General features: G+C 52.9%; 1 protein-coding gene and 1 non-coding gene across 2 annotated transcripts; both read left to right on the forward strand.

Annotated features, from left to right (window-relative positions):
- The first annotated feature begins 2,931 nt into the window (after nt 1-2,931).
- On the forward strand, nt 2,932-14,349 carry ZNF783 (zinc finger protein 783). The gene is made up of 8 exons (XM_074315207.2): nt 2,932-3,260; nt 6,663-7,058; nt 7,143-7,269; nt 7,418-7,546; nt 9,317-9,427; nt 10,433-10,543; nt 11,594-11,665; nt 12,460-14,349. The coding sequence occupies exons 1-8, from the start codon at nt 3,237-3,239 to the stop codon at nt 13,299-13,301; spliced, it is 1,812 nt and encodes a 603-aa protein (XP_074171308.2). The 5' UTR covers nt 2,932-3,236; the 3' UTR covers nt 13,302-14,349.
- A 1,990-nt stretch (nt 14,350-16,339) lies between these two features.
- TRNAC-GCA (transfer RNA cysteine (anticodon GCA)) lies at nt 16,340-16,411 on the forward strand. The gene has a single exon. It is a non-coding gene; the product is annotated as a tRNA-Cys (tRNA).
- The last annotated feature ends 2,411 nt before the right edge of the window (nt 16,412-18,822 follow it).

The following is an 18,822-nucleotide window of genomic DNA, read 5'->3' on the forward strand; positions in this document are numbered from 1 at the left end:
CAAATTAGAAAGATTTAAATCAACATACAGGGGCAAATTAAATGTCAAACACTCCAAAGAATTAGGCGCGGGCTGAGCACAAAGTGGCTCAAAAGGCGCTGACTGGGGAGGACTTGGAGTTTTTATTTCCTTCTCTAGAATGGGCTGCTCCTCTCTAATTGTGGGGCTGCTTGATTGATACCTGTGATTGGTAATGGCTAATGGTTATAGTAAACAAGGGCAAGTTTGGGCGGAGAGGGGTGGCCTTTTGGGGGGTCATTTCCCGAAGGAAAATGGACATGCAGGAATGTTACCTGCCGTATCCAGGTGTCTCAGAGACCCAATTCCTGTCTCTAACTGCCTGCCTGCCTTATGTCCCCCTTGAGAGACGTGATCCCCGTACGTCAATTTGGGAAGTTGAGGGACAGGAGATCTCTTCTGTATCTGCTTCCTGCTGAATGTGGCCGTTGTCCGCCTATTGGGGATTCACAGGACTCTTGTCCTGTCTGATCTTAGATGAGGGGAAGGGGGTCTCGAGATCTGCCTGGAGGACCATGGTGACCGCTGTGGTTGGGATGTGTTGGAAGTCTTACTGGGGCCTCACTTTTATCCTAATAGCCCCTAGATGAGGAGAGATTTTAGTTAATAGAGTTGAAAGTGTTGGCCCAAGAAGCAGGATTCAAAGCCATTGACACAGGGTGACTGCATGATGAAAAATTGTTCGGCTTCATGGACCCTGGCCTTTCTTCTGGTTTAACCGGTCATTCAGTTATTGTTCACCTGGGAGCTAGGCCTGGAAAAAACACTGTGATACAATGATCATAGTCAACAGATGTTAATCACAAGCTTTAGGATAATTATTTAAAGCAGGGGATAGGAGATTTCTATAATTCAAGTTAAAAATCTATTGTTTATGATTAAGAAACTGATTTGAAAAATGATTATAACCAGGGGCTGTGGAGCCAAAACACTAGGGAAAAGAAAACTTAGAGTTTCTAGAGTGAGAAGCCCTTTCGTTGTATCAGAGTCAATAGGATGTGATGCTTTTTGAAGGCAGAGACCATGTCTGAATCGTATCCTGACTCCACAGCTTCCAGCACAGGGGCTTTGCACATAGGTGCTCACCACCAGTTTATTGAATGAACAGGTGTAAAGGGGAACTCACAGAATAGGGAACTCAGTGTTATCTGAACTAGGGATGCCTTCGTGGAGGAATGGGGACTTGGATGTACTTCCTGTGTCCCTCTTCTAATACTTCCCCTCCTAAGCTTTATAAATGTGGGTGGGTCCACTTTAAAAAGTGGTACCTTCTCCAAGTGAGGTGTACCCCTAGAATTTGGGGCAAGATTAGGAAGTGCTACTTTAAGATCATGAGATCAAATCAATAAATGGCATTGTTCATTGTGGACAATTGTGTTGGCCCCTGCTTCTTGGGCCAACACTTTCAACTCTAGGTTAGTAACCCAACCTAACCATTTGCAGATGAGTGCTGAAGACATCAAGAGGACCCCTAGTGCTGACGCAGAGAAGAAAGATTCATTTGATGTAAACTCTGAGAAGGAATTTATCTGCTGAGATGGACTCCCCATGGTCAATCGAGGGCCCAAATTTGATACATAATAAGAGCTTAGCAGCCATTTGCTGACGTGCTCCTCCATTTTCTGTGTACCAGGAGGAACCTCAGACTGAACTCTCCACTTCCTGCTGTCTGGGGAAACCCTGGTTTCAGCAGACTAAGACCTGCTCTGTCCAATCAGCACTGCACAGTTTTGATACCTCATTTACAGAAAATGGACCTAATTGAGAACCTGGGTGGGAACTTTTGCTATTGTTTTGGTGGAACACAATTTGGGTTGTTACCCGAGTCTGTGTCTTCAGGGCTGCAGCTTCTTTTTGCTCAAATAAATACCTTTTATTCTTTATTACAATCAAATTAATTTTGGTTTACACTAGGAGCTCATCAGGAGTCAGGCAGACTAATGTATTTAGTATTATAAAGTCCTGGTAAATTGCGATCCTTTAAGAGCTAATGTCCAATGCAAACAGAAGAGTCTGGGGACTTGTTGGACAAAGACTATAAGATGAATGGAAGATGCAGAAAAGGTAGAAAATAAAACTTCAACTGCATAGACCACATTTTTCTTTATATTCAGTGATTAACTCTGGTTCCGGAGTAAGGCTCTTGGATTGTAAATGAGGGAATGGGTCCTAGATTCAGTGGTTTATTCAAAATGCCTCAGGGCCTGAATTAGTGATGGATTTCCCTTGCTGCAAGCCCAGCCTGAACCAAAGCTTCCATCCCAGTTGATGGCTGAAGGGCAAGTGAATACTGGATGTGGCACAGAGGGCCTCAAGGGCTCTGGAAGGATGCCTGTGCCGGGTACCTGCTGGGAAGTAGGCCCCAGGGCAAGAGGAGGAGACCCAGGGTTTCCAAAGGGTTTGAGGGAGAGAGAGGCAGGGCTTTTTGTGTTGTTCTTTTTTTAGTGAAATAAATTTTTCCTAAGGTCCTTCCATTTGTTCTGGAAAACTGAAAAATGAGTTTAAAAACCTTTATCACCCCGCCTCCACCCCCGTTTTTCCTGGGCATAATACACCAAAACTAAGTCACTGGGTCCGTGAGAGGTGTTAAAACGGTAAATCTACATACACTTGAGATTTCCCGGCAATGACTGTTCTTTCCCCCCCATATAGGGGGAAACTCCCAAAGTTTCAAACTGCGCGGTTCCCTCATTAGCGACCTGGTCTGATTCGCTGGTGTGGGACGCTGGGGTCCCTTAGCCCCAGCGTCCCAGGGAGGGATAGGCGCCCGAACTGAGCCCATCGAGCTGCGCCTGTGGGTGGCCGCGCCCGCCAAGTGCCAGGCCCAAGGGTCGCCTCCGCCCGACAGCAGCCTGGCAGGCGGGGCTGGCGGCGCGTCTGCCCCCGGCGTCTACGCCCGCAGCCCAGGCGAGGGTGGGTGGCCGGGCGCGCCCGTTGGCGCCGGCGGCCGCGGTGGCTGCAGGCCGCGGGCCGCAGGCCGCAGGTGTGCGGTCCTTCGGGCTGCAGGGGGCGCTGTGTGCGCCCCTCGGCGCGGCCGCGAGCGCAGCTCTTGTTTCAAGGGCAGGTGGTGCACGTGGCTCGGACGCAGCTCGCGGCCCCCGGGTAGAAGCTCTGAGGTTGGGTGGCACCGCTCCGCCGCCGCCGCTGCCGCCAGCGCACCGCGCCACACCTGCCAGGCCGGCCCGAGTTGAGCAGCCGAGAGAGGGACGCCGGCAGCCATGGCCGAGGCGGCGCCCGCCCGGGTAAGGGCCCTGGTGCGCGGAGGCCCAGACGGGCCGGGCGGCCGCCGCCACCGCGTGCGCCCGCGAGGGTCGGGGCCCCGCGGCGTGGAGCGGCCCCGCGGCGCGGCCTCCTCGCCGCTGCCTCCTCCCCGCCGCGTCAGGCCCGCTCACCGCCGCCGCCACTCTCTTCTTAGGCCGAGCGACCCGGCGGCCCAAACACCAGGCCAGGCGGCGGGGCGCGGCGATGACAAGACTTGCATTTGAAGAGAGTGGCCGGTTCCCCCATCCATTGTCTCACTGAAGGCCCAACGGCTCCCGAGCAGGCGGGGAGGGGAGGGTCGCCAGCCCCATTTCGTTCTGACAACCCACGTCTGAGGCTTAGGGAAGGGACTGGCCCAAGGTCACTGACGCAGGTGAGGCCAGCCCAGGACTTCTAATTACACCTCCTTTACGGTACCCAGGAGTCTGCTTTTACCTAAGAGAAAGGTATTGAATGCTGTGTACAAAAGGGATTGTAGGTGTTTTTTTTTTTTTTTTTTAATTAGCACATTTAAGAATGTTGGCTGATAACGCGCAGTGCGTAAAATTCAGAGAAAACAGTGCTTTGGCCGTTTTGGACACAGTAGAAAAACACTTGGAAAGAGTTCTCTAAATGGTTTCTACTATTAACAGTACATCGCAATGAATTTTTTGGAACCTTGATTTTTCTGGATGCTTCTTAAGGAGGAACTTTTGCTCCCTGCTGTGTAATTAGCAGTTTGGTGTATGATTCCTTTAGGGTTCCCAGAGTGCAAGGGAGAAAGAGGGGGGTGGCAGTTCTGCAGGTTTATGGCTCTGTCCACCGAGGGGAGCCCTTGGAAAGGCCTTTCTGTACAGGTGACTGTTGCGACCTGTACAACACAAGCCGTGGGAAGGCGAGGGAGGCGGCGAGGGTTAAACTATAATAAAGAGACAGACTCATGTACAGTTAAATCACAGAGGACCGAGGGACTCGCAGCCTCAAGAGACTGGAGCCCCGAATCGGGTCACTGACAGTATTTATTGATTACAAACAATGAGCATCACATGATTAGAGGCAGGGTCTGTGAAACTCTTACACCATTTCAAAACAATGATTTCAATACCCAATTACTTGTCCCAAAGCAGCCGAAGCATGTCGTCCGAAAATGACTAAGGTGCGGTATGTCCCACCCTGGGGGAAAGTCTCTCGGGTGAAACTGTCCCATGAGCTGAGCAGAAAGAGCTTGATCTTAACGCTCTAATGGGCCTCTCTCACAATCAGGTGAGAGGGAGTAGCCGGGGCAAGCAGCAGCTTCCCACAAGAACAAGAGGAAGGAGGGGCAGGGCTCCCTCCTATTATTTCTTATAACAGCTCATTGGGGTCTCAACGGGGTCCTGTCTGGCTTGAGTTGTCCCTCCCGCGAGGAATCTTACTCGTCTTTGACCGCAGACCCTTCTCTTGAAGACCAGATGGAGAGACTCAGGATATTATAAACTCAATCCCAGAGAGGCACAATCCCACAGATTCTTCTTTCCTTAGGGAATGGTTGGGGGGGACAGACGGCTAGGCTGCTTTGTGACCACAGGTGACATCAGCTCCCAGCTGGCCCAGGACCCCTCCCTCAGCACCCTTTCTGACCCTCCCTATCCTGCCCCTTTCCCTCTGTTGTCTTGCAACACCTGAAATTCCAAGAAAAGCTCCCCGAACAGGACTGATTTGCCCTCAACTTTTGTGAGCCTGTGGGTTTTACACTCTTGTTTATCATGACTATTTCTATGCAGAATTTTTCTCCTGGACAAGGAAGAAAGAACCATGTATTAAGCATTTTTCTGCATTTCCATTGTACCATGACTATGACGGGAGTTCCGTAATTGTTATTAAATGAAGGTGTTGTTTAATTGCTCATTCATTCATTCGGTAGGTATTGATTACCTGCTGTGAGGGAGGCAACAGTGTTCTTGTGGGGAAACCATAACACAGGCAGCACACAGTCAACAAGAAACACTGGGAATAAACACTGAATAAAGACTCGTGGAGCGTATGTTCTTGTGGGGAAACCATAACAGTCAACATAGGTTACGACTGCTCTGCAGGAAGGACTGATGGGCCTATTTTAGATGTTGGTTGCTGACGGTCTCTGTTAGGTGATATTTAAGCTGGAGGTTTGTGTGAGAGGAAGCCAGGAGCACAGAGCAATGCAGGACAAGCTGATGCAAAGATGGAGGAGAACTGGGTATGTGTGTCCTAAGAGTCCGAGGAGGTGAGGGTGGCCGGAGTGTCGCAAGTGCCCAGTGCCCAGGACGATGTAAAGTCAGGGAGGCAGGCTGCATGCTGGTGAGAAGTTTAGATTTTATTCTAGATCCACTGGGGACCTATTGAAGAGTTTCAAGCTGGGGACTGAAAATGAACTTGTCTGTGTTTTTGAAAGATCACTGACCCCCCTGTGGAAAGTGTGTTGTGAGGGAGAAGGGTGCGGGGGCGGGGGGAGTCACGTGGGTGGAATTGCAGTGGCTCATGTGAAAGGTGATTAGGACTTGAGATCGGTTCAGAAGTCAAACAGATGGGACTTGTTTGACCCTGAAGGATGAATGAAATGGCGGGGTGAGATGGCAGTTCATCCTTCCAGCCAGGCTTTTAGCAAGATCGCCTGGGACAGACGCCCTCCTATGTGCTCAGGGAAGGCTTGTCCATCGGGCACCTGGCTGAGCTGAGGTACTTCAGCTCCTCTTTTCCAAAGCGCTGAAGGACAGTGAAGTGAAAGAGGTGAAGCAGAAAGGCCATACGAACTGTCTCTACTGCACCCCTGAGCCAGAGCCGTCACCACCATCGACATTTTCGTCCTTCTCCTCTCAGCTGCATCAACATAGGTCTCCCGTTTTATGGAGCACGTACCACAGGCTGGACATTGTGCTAAGTGCTTTTTACCAAACTGGGGCATTAATTCTCACAATCATCTCCCGTAGGTACCCTTACGAGCTAGTTCCGTTTTCTAGATGCAGAGGTGAAGTTGTAAGATGTTGAAGAAACCTTGCCCACAGGCGGCCAGCTTGTGAGTGGCCGAGCCGCTGGCTGCACCCAGACCGACTGCAGAGCTCGTGTTCTCTGCTTCATTCAGAGCCTGGCCCGTCACTTCCAGCGGAGACGAAGATCCAGGAACGGAGTCCCCTGTCTGAGACAGCAGACACTTTCTCTTTTTGGCCGTGTTTTTCCTCCTGTTTCCACTTTGTAACACCTTGGTCTAGCCAGTGTCCCCTGTCCCAGAGGTTGGACTTCTAAGTGATGCCCTCACCTTCCCATCCCCCACTTGGCTGCCTGACTGGCAGATGGGGCTTGACCTGGTCAGGTGCCACTCTGAGTTTCTTTTTGAGGTGGACATTTTTGATTGTGTAGTTCTGATAACATCTTTCATCTCTTGTGGACAGGCTCCAGAGAGGGAGAAGCAAACAGCGGACGGAAAGCCTCCAACACCTCCATTGCCCCAGCCGACTGCTGAGAACTCATACCTCTACTCCACGGAGATCACACTGTGGACGGTGGTAGCCGCCATCCACGCCTTGGAGAAGAAAGTGGATTCCTGTCTAGCCCGCTTGCTGACTCTGGAGGGGCGGACGGGGACAGCCGAGAAGAAGCTGGCCGACTGCGAGAAGACGGCCGTAGAGTTCGGGAACCAGCTGGAGGGCAAGTGGGCCGTGCTGGGGACCCTGCTGCAGGAGTACGGGCTGCTGCAGAGGCGACTGGAGAACATGGAGAATCTGCTGAGAAACAGAAATTTCTGGATCCTGCGGCTGCCCCCGGGCAGCAAGGGGGAGGTCCCCAAGGTAAGCCTGGCCACCTGGGGTGGGACAGCCTGAGGGGCCGCGCCTGGAAGTGTGGGTGAGCATGCATGACACTTGTGGTTGCAGGTGCCTGTGACCTTTGATGACGTTGCCGTGTATTTTTCCGAGCTGGAGTGGGGCAAGCTGGACGAATGGCAGAAGGAGCTCTACAAGCACGTGATGAGGGGCAACTATGAGACGCTGGTCTCCCTGGGTAAGGCCACGGAGTAGATCTGGGCCTCTAGAGTCAGTCTGTATCCCTGCTCTGGCTTCTGTTCCACGCATGTCTCTGCATCTCTGTGGGCAACTGGGTGGCAGGTGTCCAGTCCTGACCCAGCTCTCTCTGTCCGTTCTGTCCACAGATTATGCCATCTCCAAACCAGACATCCTCACCCGCATGGAGAGGGGAGAGGAGCCTTGTCCCGAAGGTGTGTGGTGCCAGGAGGAGGGGAGCGAGAGGCAGGCAGCATGCCCGAGGAGGCTGGGCGCTGGTGAGTGGGGGCAAGATGGGGACCGGCCGGCTGGGGCAAACTGAACCGTGTTCCCCCTCTCCTGCGCTTCCCAGACGTGCAGGGAGGCCAGGATGGGAGCACAGGCCTGTAACCGAAAGAAGGGCATGCTCTGTCCCAGGCCGACCAGTCGGGCAGCGGCAGGGCTTCTGCCTCACAGCCGCCCAGTGTCTGCATCTGTGCGAGGGCCAACAGTGCCCCCCTCACACGGAGGTTGTGGGGACCAAGTGCGATGGCTGCGTAAAACTGAGCGTTTATAGCAAATGGCGACTTGTTACTAACAGTCATGCTTGTAACAGCAGCATTATTGCCACTACCTCCTGCTTCCCCCTCCACCTCCGTCCCCCCAACTGTCACCTGCAGCTGTGAAGCCTGTAACGTACTGGCTTCCATTGTGGAAATGGACCCTCTTGGAGGAAGAGCCTGGGGCCAACTTCGTCCCCACAGCTGGTGTGTATAGGACAGTGGTTCCAAAGTTGACTGCATATCAGAATCTTCTGCAGAGCCTTTTATTTTTTTAGTAAAACTTTAAAAAATAAATGGCAGTAGAGAAAACAGTATAGCAAACCTCCAAATGGTCATCACCCAGATTCAACGATAATCAAGAGTTTGTTTGCCACATTTGCTCACCCATCTCTTTTTTTGCCACATTTGCTTCACCCATCTCTTTTTTTTCCCTAAACCAAAATACCATTATCACACCCAACGGATTCACATGTAATACCTAGTACATGTTCTGTTTTCTCCGATTGCATCAAAATCTTTTCTTTAGGGGTTTGGGTACTATTTGTAACAAACCAGTCTACTTATTGCATTTGGTTTACAAAAAGTGTGTAAAAAGACTCCCCCTCCAAAAAAAACCCAAAAAAAACCCTCAGGTTTATTGAGGTATAATTAACATGCCATACAGTTCATGGGTTAAAGTATACAATTCAGTTTTTTTACTATACTCAGAGTTTTGTGACCAGCACCACAATTTTAAAACTTTCTTTTATCACCTTAAAGAAACCTGTAGCAGTTAACAGTGGCTTCCTCTTCCCCTCCCCCTACGCCCCAGCCATAGGCACCCACGAATCTGCTTTCTAGCTCTATAGATTTGCCTGTTCTAGGTATTTCATGTAAATGGAATCGTACACTTGAGACCTTTTGTGTCTGCCTTCTGCCGCTGAGCATGTTTCCCAGGCTCACCCATGCTGTAGCACGTCAGTCCTTCATTCCTTTTCATGGTCAAATAGCCTCCCGTTGAATGGACGTACTGTATTTTCTTTCTCCATTCAGCAATTGATGGGCCCTCCTCACCTCCCCCTTTTTAATGTCATTTATGTATGTATCAAATTTTTAATGTTTACCTTTTAAATGCCATTATTTCCTGCATTCTGGATTTGGTGTCATGTAACATGTTCTTATCTTTTCTCCATTTCCTATGAACTGGTAGATAGATCTAGAGGCTTACTTAGATTCAGGTTCAATCTCATTGCAAGTCTCCTCCAGCGGTGGTGCTGTGTACTCCTGCTCTGTCACATCAGGAGGCACAACAGGAGTCTGGTGGCTGCTTGTTGGCGATCGTCAGCCTTATCCTTCTGTTATAGTTTCCCATCAACTTTTCACCAATGTCCACTTAATTATCATGCCCCGTGTGTGACCTGATGCCCAGGTCCAGTGACTGCATTTGGGCTTCTGACCACCTGGGGGAACTCGGTGTTGTTCTCCGTGTCACTCATTAGTGTCCCCACGACCTCCCTCCATATCCAGAGCCCATCGGCAGCCCAGTGAGCCCTGACCAGAACGAGCCAAAAGAACGGCAGGCCCCTGAGCACCAGCAGGCCTCAGGAGAAGGAGCCCCTGCGCCTGGAGCGAGCACGGGTGAGTGAGGCCTGCAGACAGCAGTGTGGACGGCATGGCAGCCGCAGGAGCAGGCGGCAGCACTGAGCAGAGGTGCTGAGGCTGCGGGTGGGAGACACAGCCGGCACTGGTGGGCTCAGCGGGGCGGCTTCCTGGGGAGCGGCCACTGAGACGCACCTTCAAGGAGGAGGGGATTGTAGCAGGAGAAAGCGGGCTCAGCACAGGTGTGGGTTCCACGGGTGTGCTGGCGGCCAGGTCCACCGGTCCGGCTGGAGTGAGGGGAAGGGCGCACAAGAGTCGGATTGGGCTTCTTACACGGTTACAATGACAGGAAGCTGTGTGTGGAGAGCCTGCGAGGAGCTCTGTGGCTTCAGTCATCCCTTCAAATGTGTCCGTCTGCTTCTGTTTAAAGGAAATGCCTGTCCATCCTTTCACCGAAATGGAGTAGGATTCCGAGGGCATTATCCTAGCGTTTGGCAGGATCCAGAGCCTTGTTTTCTGTCTCCAGACCGCTCTTCCCCTATGCCGCCTCCCTCCTGCTGGCCTCACTTCCGTCTCTGGGTTCTTTCTCTGCAGTCATTTCTGTGCATGTCCCCCACTGCATATGGGCTTCCTGCGGTTGGAAGTGACACCCCTCCCTTCTCTGTGTCCCTCCTTCCCACCTAGTGTGTAAGGAGAGATAGGACCCTCTTGTTTTCCCTGCTCTGTTACAGACCTGGCACTGTGCCTCAGGGGCCTTCGAAACCCTCTGTCTTTTTGAGGCCTGTCAGGGTGACACTCAGATGCCGAGAGACCAGTCAGTCACTGGCACTGGCCCACATGGGAATTGGGGGTGTGGCCCTCACAGCTCTTCTGTCACCTCTGCGGCAGAGGCTGTAGGATGGGCACCTGCAGTCTCCTGGACAGAGCTGGGGCCCCCTCTTCCAGGCAGGTAGTCAAGTGCATCCAGGGCCTGCTAGAGGATGGCTGTGTCACCCTGCAGGACCCTGCTGTTGGGAAAAACCCTCATGCGGTTCCCTTCCACAGGGCCCCCAGCCAGCACCAGCGTTTTGTCCTCGGTTAAACAAGAGAAAGAATCTTCAGATGGAGAGTCACCAACCTCCCCTCCCAGGGACGTCCAGCCTGGCATGGGGCCAGGTGAGTGAACAGAGGGGGCCCTGTGGCCACAGCAGAGCCTCAGAGAAGCTGGGGGTCCCTTTGGGAGTAGGCTGAGGGTTGGCCTGATGGGACTTGGTAAGATGCCCCCCTGACTCCCCCAGGTGTTATTTCCCTGGGGCTCTGGGGACCCAGACCCCCTGTGGCCCTGATCTTCCCTCACCGTGGTCTGGCCTACCTGGAAAGTTGCTGTTTAGAAAAAGCTGCATGCCGCCAGGTTTGCGATCTGGTTACAGGCCTCACAGCCACCCCGTGAAGTGACCCAGGCTCACAGCGTCCAGTGTCTTATAGTGTTGGCATATGGTGGCCTGTGATTTAAATTTAGTTCCCACTTAAGAGTCTACGTTTTCTAGAAACTGGGCTGACACTCTGATGAGCAGGATAAAAGCAATTATTGCCCATTCTGGCCTTGGGCCAGGTTTTCTGTCCCAATAGAAAGGGCTGCAGCTCTCCCCTGGTTTCATCTGGTACCTTCTTTGGTGGGAGGCAGAGGTGAGAGTTGGGTCCATTGTGGGGTTGTGGCGTGGTGGGGACCAAGCTGCAGATGGGTTTCAAGTGAAGGGATGTGGGGTCCTTGGCCTTGGCCGAGAATGGGTCTCGGGACTCTCACTGACCCTTCGGTTCAGGGACGCCATGTAGCCCATTCTATGCAATAACGTTTTACCCCAAAGTTTAGACGATTCTTACAGACTTTTCATGCCTCTTTAGCTGTAGGACTAAATTAATAACAGTGGGTCATTTGTAACACAGAAATAAAGTTCTGTCGTGATTTCTTGGTGAGCGTTACAGGTAAGCTGTAGGGAGCAGAGAACCCAAGGTCTTGCCTCGGGTGCTGGCCCTAGAGGGCCACCAGGGGCGGGCTGTCCTCTGCAACAGCCGCCCGGCTCCTGGCTTAAGTTCAAGCTTCAGCAAGACCAGAAAGTGCTCTGGTCCTCGACCTTGGAAGTTGCTGGAAAGAGCTGAAGCTTTTCACTTTAATATGCAGAGGGCAAGGTTCCCGGTCACCCTTTGATCAGACTTGTGTTTTCGCAGCTGAGGCCACCAGAGTGGTGGGGGAGGTCAGAGAAGAGAGTGGCAGCGGACAGACTGCAGAGAAAACCAGAGGTGAGCGGCAGTGGGAGAATCTGGAAGCATGCACGGTGCTCCAAACAGGGCTTGGTGGCGTTCGGGACGCTTGCGACCCGCTGCTGAGACAACCCACCTCAGCGCTGCCTTTTCACTGCTTTGTTGTGGCAGCTCCTTTGCCTCAGTCCTGCCTCAAAGTCAGGTGTGACCCACCTGAGGCCCAGTGCTGCCTGTGTGTCGCCTGAGAGCACGGTGCCAGGCAGTGACAGATGCTCGGTGTGGCTCAAAAGGGGATGAATAGCTCTGAGTGTGACTAAGGCACCTACAGCCTCCAGGCCTGAGGCCTCTTACCTAGTCTGGAGGCAGTGGGCCCACAGGGCTCAGTGCCATTCATAGATTAGAGCTCAAGTTGTCAGAACTCCTGGGGTCCAGCATGGCCGACGTATCTCAGTGTCCAGGGGCTCTGCGTCTTGTTGCCTCCCCTACATTTTCCCACCTATGTGTCTCCCACTGGTCTGACTGCTGACCTCACGGCTCCCTAGCTCCCTGTTTGCAGCTCTGTCTCCTCTCTCCCGGTGTCCTTAGCTTGGCCTACAGGCATAGGCCACATGACAACAAACAGACTGGATGGAGGCGGGGACTGTTTGGTGGCACAGAGGGAGCAGGGCTCAGCTCTGAGCTATGGGCCCGACACTGGGGGAGCAGGGATGGAGTGAAGGCAGGAGTGGGGTGGGTGCCTCTGCAGCCGCACCTGGAAGGCAGGACCGAGGCAAGGGGCCTGGGGGGTGGCCAGTTGTGGCCCATGTAAAATCAGTGGCGATTGCTTCCCGCAGGTGGTGGTGGTGATGTGGTCATCAAGACAGAAGCACAGCCTGAGGATGAGATGATGCCGGATCAGCTTTTCCTGGAGGTGTCCCCCAGCCAGACGGAGAGTAGAATCCCCAAGGGGCCCAAGGGCAGGACTGGGGGTCCCCGCCGGCTTCGTTCCCAGGGCGTGCCGAGGGTGCGGGCGGGGGTCGCTCGGCCGGCTGGAGCGGTGGGAGAGCCGCCCCGCATCCTCCCTCGCCTGAGAGAGCGGACCTTCCCCTGCCCCGATTGTGGGCAGAGGTTCCCCTTGAAGATGAACCTGACCATTCACCAGCGCACCCACGTGGAGGACAAGCGCCGGGAGAAGCAGAGCAGCTCGGCCCCCGGGTTGGGGGAGGCCCACTCCACGCTGGAGCCGGGGGAGGTGGTGGTGTCCGGCCCTGTCATCTGCTGGCTCCCCGAGGAGCCCGAGGGCCACCGCTCCCTGGCAGGCCGTCCCTTTGTGGGGAAGAAGGCGGCGGCCCCCAAGGTGTACCACTGCAGCGAGTGCCTGCGCTTCTTCCCGGAGCACAGGAGCCTGCTGCTGCACCAGCGCCAGCACACGGGCCACCGCCAGGGCTGGCCCGCCTGTCCCTACTGCAGCAAGTTCTTCCGCCGGCCCTCGGACCTCTTCCGGCACCAGCGCATCCACACTGGCGAGCGGCCCTACCAGTGCCCCCAGTGCGACCGGGCCTTCAACCGGAGCCATCACCTGGCCATCCACATGCACATTCACGCCCGCGCCCAGGCGGGCCGGCACTTTGCTGCTCCCTCTGCCCGCCAGGGGAGCCCGTCCAGACTCCGGCCCAGACACACGGAGGACGGCTGACCAGGCAGGAGCCTGCAGGGCCACGCGGGCAGGAGCTTCTCTCCATCTGGCCTTTCTCCTCGTGCCTGGTGCCCTTCCTCATTCTGGGATGGCGTTGGAAAGATGTGTGGGTTTTCTTTCTCTTTTTTCCATTCAAATGGGAAGCAGCAGCCTTTTTGGTGACAGTGTATGATGAGGGTGACAGATGCCTCAAGTTCCTTTCCTAAGTTTGTCCCTCTTTACGGCCTTTGCTACATTCCTGACTTACAGAGGACCCCTTAAGGATTGTGGATGCCAAGTTTTTGGTGGGGGACTTTGGAGGGTGCCGTGGACTGACAAGCAGACCAGAGACAGTAGGGCTCAATGAAACATTGGGGTTCTGGGGTTTTTGTTTCATACCCAGAGGTCTGGTGCCTGCTGCAACATGAGAAGCAGCAGAGTGGACCGACAGCCTGAAGAATAGGCACTGGAAATTTGAGTTTTCTACTTTTCTATTTTAAAACTTTGATTTTTTTCCTCTTCATGGAACGTTTCTAGTGTTTTTGTAAGTGTCGTGTGTGGTTGCAAAGGGGCCAACACCTCCTGAGCGTCAGGAATTATTCTGCCACGTGCTTGTGTGTGGGGACAGCAGAGGGGCTGTCCAGCCCTGCCTGGGTGTTGACGGGGGTGCCTTGGCTGCTGCCCTGGAAACCAGGCGTCTTCCCAGGTGTACGCCTTGGCCCAGAGTGACTCGCAGCATTCCTGGTCCTCCCTGCAGTGGGTATTCACATCCATGCTTGACTTCATCATTGGAGACGGGGAAACTGAAGCCCAGAGCGGATGACACGTCCCCCAAAGCCTCAGTGTTCACGGGTGTGTGTGCTCCATGGACTGGACCCCATACGTCACTGCAAGGGGGGACCTCAGGAAGCTCCTGAGAGGAAGACCCTGGTCTGGGTGCGGCTGGTCAGCCACCCTGGACACTGGGGTGGCCGGGCCTGATTTGACCTATTAAAGGAAGGGGCTGTCTCCATGAACTTGGGGCTCTGGCAGAGTTAGGCAAAGAAATCTGGGTAAATTTTTAACCACCTCCAGCCTCACTTTCCTCATTTGTCAAAGGGGGTAATGACCCCAGTGCTTCCTACCTCATCTTACGGTTGTCAGGGTCATGATAGATTTCAGAGGCAACGGGACAAATAGGAAGCCTTGTTTTGTCCTTTGAAGTTCAGGGCCCCCTTTCTCATCCATGTTGATTTCCAGCCCTTTTCCCCCAGGTAGAGTCCCTCAGAAAGACCCTTTATTTTGTGAAGTGGAAAGTCCGGGGGGTGCAGAGGGAGGTAACTTTCCCATCGTGCTACATCCCTCAGGAGCCCTTTGTATTTCAGTGAAACAAATTGTTACCAAAGCGATGAGATTCAAACTGGAAGTTCAGGCAATAGTGTCAGGCCTGGTGGGAAAATCTTGACAACAGCTAGCTCTTGTGCCTCTTCAATCATACCATGATGGGTGCTGCCTATAGCTCAGCCCTCAGGTGGATGGATTATGAAGCTGGAGTGATGGGTCCTCAGCCATTCTGGTGGTCTTACCTGGCACTGTGCGTTCAGACATGCATCCACTTCCTATTGCCCTTTCTGACACTCACTCATCTCCCCAAGTCTTGAACAGAGTTGGGGGCAGATGGTAACATTGCCATCATGTCTGGGGCGCGAGTGAGTGTACAAGTCAGTGACAGCTCAGCCAAGCTCCCCTGGGCTTGGGAAGAAGTGCTACACCTCCCTGCTGTGGATTCTACTTGTCTGCTCTAGCAGCCCCAACCCTCTCCAGGGGCCCCACCAGTCAGGGCTGGGCTGTCAGCAAGTGCTCAAACAGGATATGGTGCAAATGTAGCTGCTCAGACCTTAACCATCAGCTCCAAGAGCTGGTCTCAGGTGTTTCCTGGGGAGCCTTCAGGACTAAGAGTTCCCAGACATGTTTGGCTAATGCTAAATGACCCGTGTCCGTACAGGTACTAATAGCCAAACCATGAGTAATTGACCCGTTTGTTCCAAGACTATTTGGGATCATTTGATGAGCCCTCTGTCTTCAGGCAAGTAGAAGGTATCCTCAGTTCCCATTTTTAGGTGCCATGAAATGACAAGGGGAGGTTCACTGGCTTGCCCGAGGTCTCATGGAAACTAAGAACTGTTCCCAGCCCTCCTGCCCTCCTGCCTGTCACGTGGCACCAGAGGTACCTCTTCTACACACACCTCTCACTTGCCAGCCTGTTTATTTCTGGTGAGCTGGGACCTCGCCTAATTTCCAGCTGCACCCCTAAGGCTCACTGATCTGTACTCTGCACACTGAGTTCTCAAGAAACTCTTGCTGAGCATGGGCATACATTTAAGGGTGCCCCAGGGCCAGAAAATGGGGTCCAATCCTGGAATGTGAAGTTCTCTCTATGGAGAAAAAGCAGGGGTGTATGCACATGTGGGTGTGTGTCAGGCGTGATTAGATCTAGATGCTTGTAGCTACACCACGTCCATGCCAGCCCAGCCTGCACACCTGAATGTCCCCACTGCCGTGAGTGGGTGAGCAGCTGGCTTTTTGTCCGCTCAGTCTTCCTCTGGAGACAGGTTCGGAACAAAGTGCTTTAATTCCCTCTGCCTGGCCACGAAGTTCCTCTTCTGGAAGAGGGTCCCAGTGTGCTGCGAGGCAGTGGGGTGACGGAGGATGCTGGCCTTCAGGGAGGTGGCTTCTTGGCCCACACCTGTTTCTCTATCGGTCGGACCTCTGCTCCGCAGAGCCCTAGTGTGTGAGGGGAGGAGGGACCAGGATTCTGTTAGGCTGGGAAAGCCAATGACTGGCCAGATGGAGCGGGACTGACAGAAGTCAGTGGAGCAGAGAGGGAGGAAGAGAAAATGGAAGAAGGGAGGACGCACCTGGCATATAGCTGGTCCTATAGGTGGACGAGTAAGTGATGACAGTGAGAGCTAGGATGTCATAAGGCAGGCTGCCTGCTGCTGGAGCTGCGCTCTAAGAGTCCAGAAACAACAGTGAGGTGCACAGTTCAAGAGGTGTAATTAAGGGTTAGAAGCAGACTTGGGGGTATAGCTCAGGGGTAGAGCATTTGACTGCAGATCAAGAGGTCCCTGGTTCAAATCCAGGTGCCCCCTTGCTAAAGTCACCTTTAGCTGTTACGTAGTAAATGAGGAGGCAAATGACTGCTCTTGTCACCCACCTTGGTCCCTGGCACCTGCCTCCCCAGGTGGACTGTGCTGTGTCCTAGCACGTATGCACTCAGGTGCTCCCTGGGCCTCGGTTCTCTTCTGGCCCAACCTGTGTTAGAATTCACCAATGGAGTGGTGGTTGTGAGGACTAACCGAGGTCATGGCTAGTCGTTCTGTGTGGCCTAGGCCTTCCCCCAGTGACAACGGGCGAGGCCCAGTCCTTCCTTTAGGAGAGATCCAGACTTCCAAAATGTTTCCTGGGTTGATGGAGCATACCTTGTATGTGGCATCAAAAAGTGCACTCCACAACGTGTGCTTAAACAACATGGACTTAACGGTGGAATGTTGAAAGCTTTTCGTTTAAAATCAGAATGAGACAATTTCTACTATCAACATCTGTACTCAACATTACGCTGGAGGTCCTAGCCAGCACAATAAGGTAAGAAAAAGAAATAAGATATATGAGGATTGGCTAGAGGAAAATAAAACATTTACATTTTTCAGATGATGTGATGATATGCGTATTAGGAAATCCAAAAGAATTACAAACAAATTATGAGAATTAATGAGTGTCTAGGGAGACTACTGCCACAGACCCTACATTTCCTTACCCCCTTTAGCCTGGCAAAACTACAACCTTTAAAATGATACCCGAGAAATCATGCACATTTTAAAAGTCTAAATTAATGAATATCTTTATCTTCCTCTCCAATTACATAAACACTTTCACTGTTATCACCCCATTTCTTATATGTTATTGTTAACCAGTATTTTAGTTCTATCTTAAAAAAAACTTTATAATTGGACATTAATATTGTGTTACATGGTCAACGATTTTCAATTTACTTACATCTCTTACAATTTCTTTGTTCAACTTTCCTTCTTGTATCTCACACTTCCCATGTGGGCTCATTTTACTTCAAAGTATATATTTACAGTTTTTCTAGTGAGTGTCTCTCGGAGGGAAGCTCTCAGCGTTGTCTGTTCCTGCAGAACAGTTTGGCTGGAAGACAATTCAGAGCTGACTTATGTCCTCTCAGCACAGGGAATGTGTCATCGCATTACCTTCTGGCTTCCTTCGCACCTGTGCAGAGTCGCCCGCAGTCCAACCATTGTTCCTTTGTAGGTCATCTCAGAATTCTCTCTGGCGACCTTCAGAAGACACAGGCCTCACCCCCAGCCAGGAGATCAAGTTCACATTGGAGAGCACGCACGGGGGCCAGGTGAGCCTTCAGCAAGAAGAGAGGGAACTGGAAGCCCTTCACCACCTCTAGCGACTAGAGTGCTGGGGGCACCCAGATTTGAACTGGGGACCTCTTGATCTGCAGTCAAACGCTCTGCCCCTGATCAATATCCCCTGCCACACCAGTGAGGCCCGATAAACCCCCTTTCCCTGTGCAGACACACCCAGAGCTCCTGCCGACGCCCCTACAGCATGGGTGGGCTGAGTTGCCAGACCTGCTCTGCTGCTGACTCACTCCCAGCATTAGAAGCAACAGCTTCCCTCGTCCCACAGCTCCACGACCTCTCCACCTTCAGGCCCTGGAGGAGGGCAGTAACCTGGGGAGCATCCCGACTGCTGGAAGGGTCTGCTGTCACATCTGTATTGCGGTTTTTGTGCTGAGCACCTGAAAACAGAGACTCAATGCCTGATGGCCCGGCCAAGCACGCAGCACCTCAGAGCGAGGACACACGTTGGCTGGATGCGGACCAGAGCTCTGTATGACGCCACACCCGAGGATGCTGGCTGACCCTCCCCTGTGCGCCAAACCTCCGTGTGTCCAACCCGCTAACTGCTGGGTGAGACGAGCCGTCTGAAGAAATGGCTGGAGAAGTGACAGTCTCAGGGCCCCAAGCCCACCTCTCTGTGCTCTGCTCTGTGATCTGGTCTGTGAACCACGCTTCTCCTCTGCCAGGTGGCTTCCTGGTTGGTCCTGCCAATGGGCTCCACAGGGATGCAAGGTTGGAGCAGGAAGAAGCACTTGCTCCCGCGGCCTGCTCCGGCTTCCTGTCAGTGTCACCCGGCAGTGACAGTCCATTCCAGTAGCAACGGTGGCTGACATGTTCAGTTTGCTGCTCACAGCCCGGCCACATCATGACCCTTGAGGGACACTAGTGTCTCCTTAGAGATCTGAGTCACCGATCCACAGAGATACTCCACAATCTTGTATGATTTATCACGTTTGTCCCCTTGTGTTTGTCCCCCAGACCCTGGAGTGGCAGCTGCTTCTACAGAAACTACTTCCATGATAATAGTCTTCCCTTTCAGCCCATTCAGTTCTAATTCCTGGTTCTTGTGGGTTGAATTGTGTCCCCCAAAAGGATACTTTGAAGTCCTAGCCCTCAGTGTCCAGGAA

The sequence above is a fragment of the Rhinolophus sinicus genome, chromosome 8 (genome assembly GCF_057876585.1).
Source record: "Rhinolophus sinicus isolate RSI-liver-muscle chromosome 8, RSI-T2T, whole genome shotgun sequence".
NCBI lineage: Eukaryota > Metazoa > Chordata > Mammalia > Chiroptera > Rhinolophidae > Rhinolophus > Rhinolophus sinicus.

Excerpts from the sequence above, each read along its gene's own strand:
- ZNF783 (XM_074315207.2), top strand. The coding sequence starts at position 3,237 with ATGGCCGAGGCGGCGCCCGCCCGG. Across the intron at positions 7,270-7,417 it reads TGAGACGCTGGTCTCCCTGG|ATTATGCCATCTCCAAACCA; the intron begins GTAAGGCCACGG and ends TTCTGTCCACAG. Across the intron at positions 9,428-10,432 it reads TGCGCCTGGAGCGAGCACGG|GGCCCCCAGCCAGCACCAGC; the intron begins GTGAGTGAGGCC and ends TCCCTTCCACAG.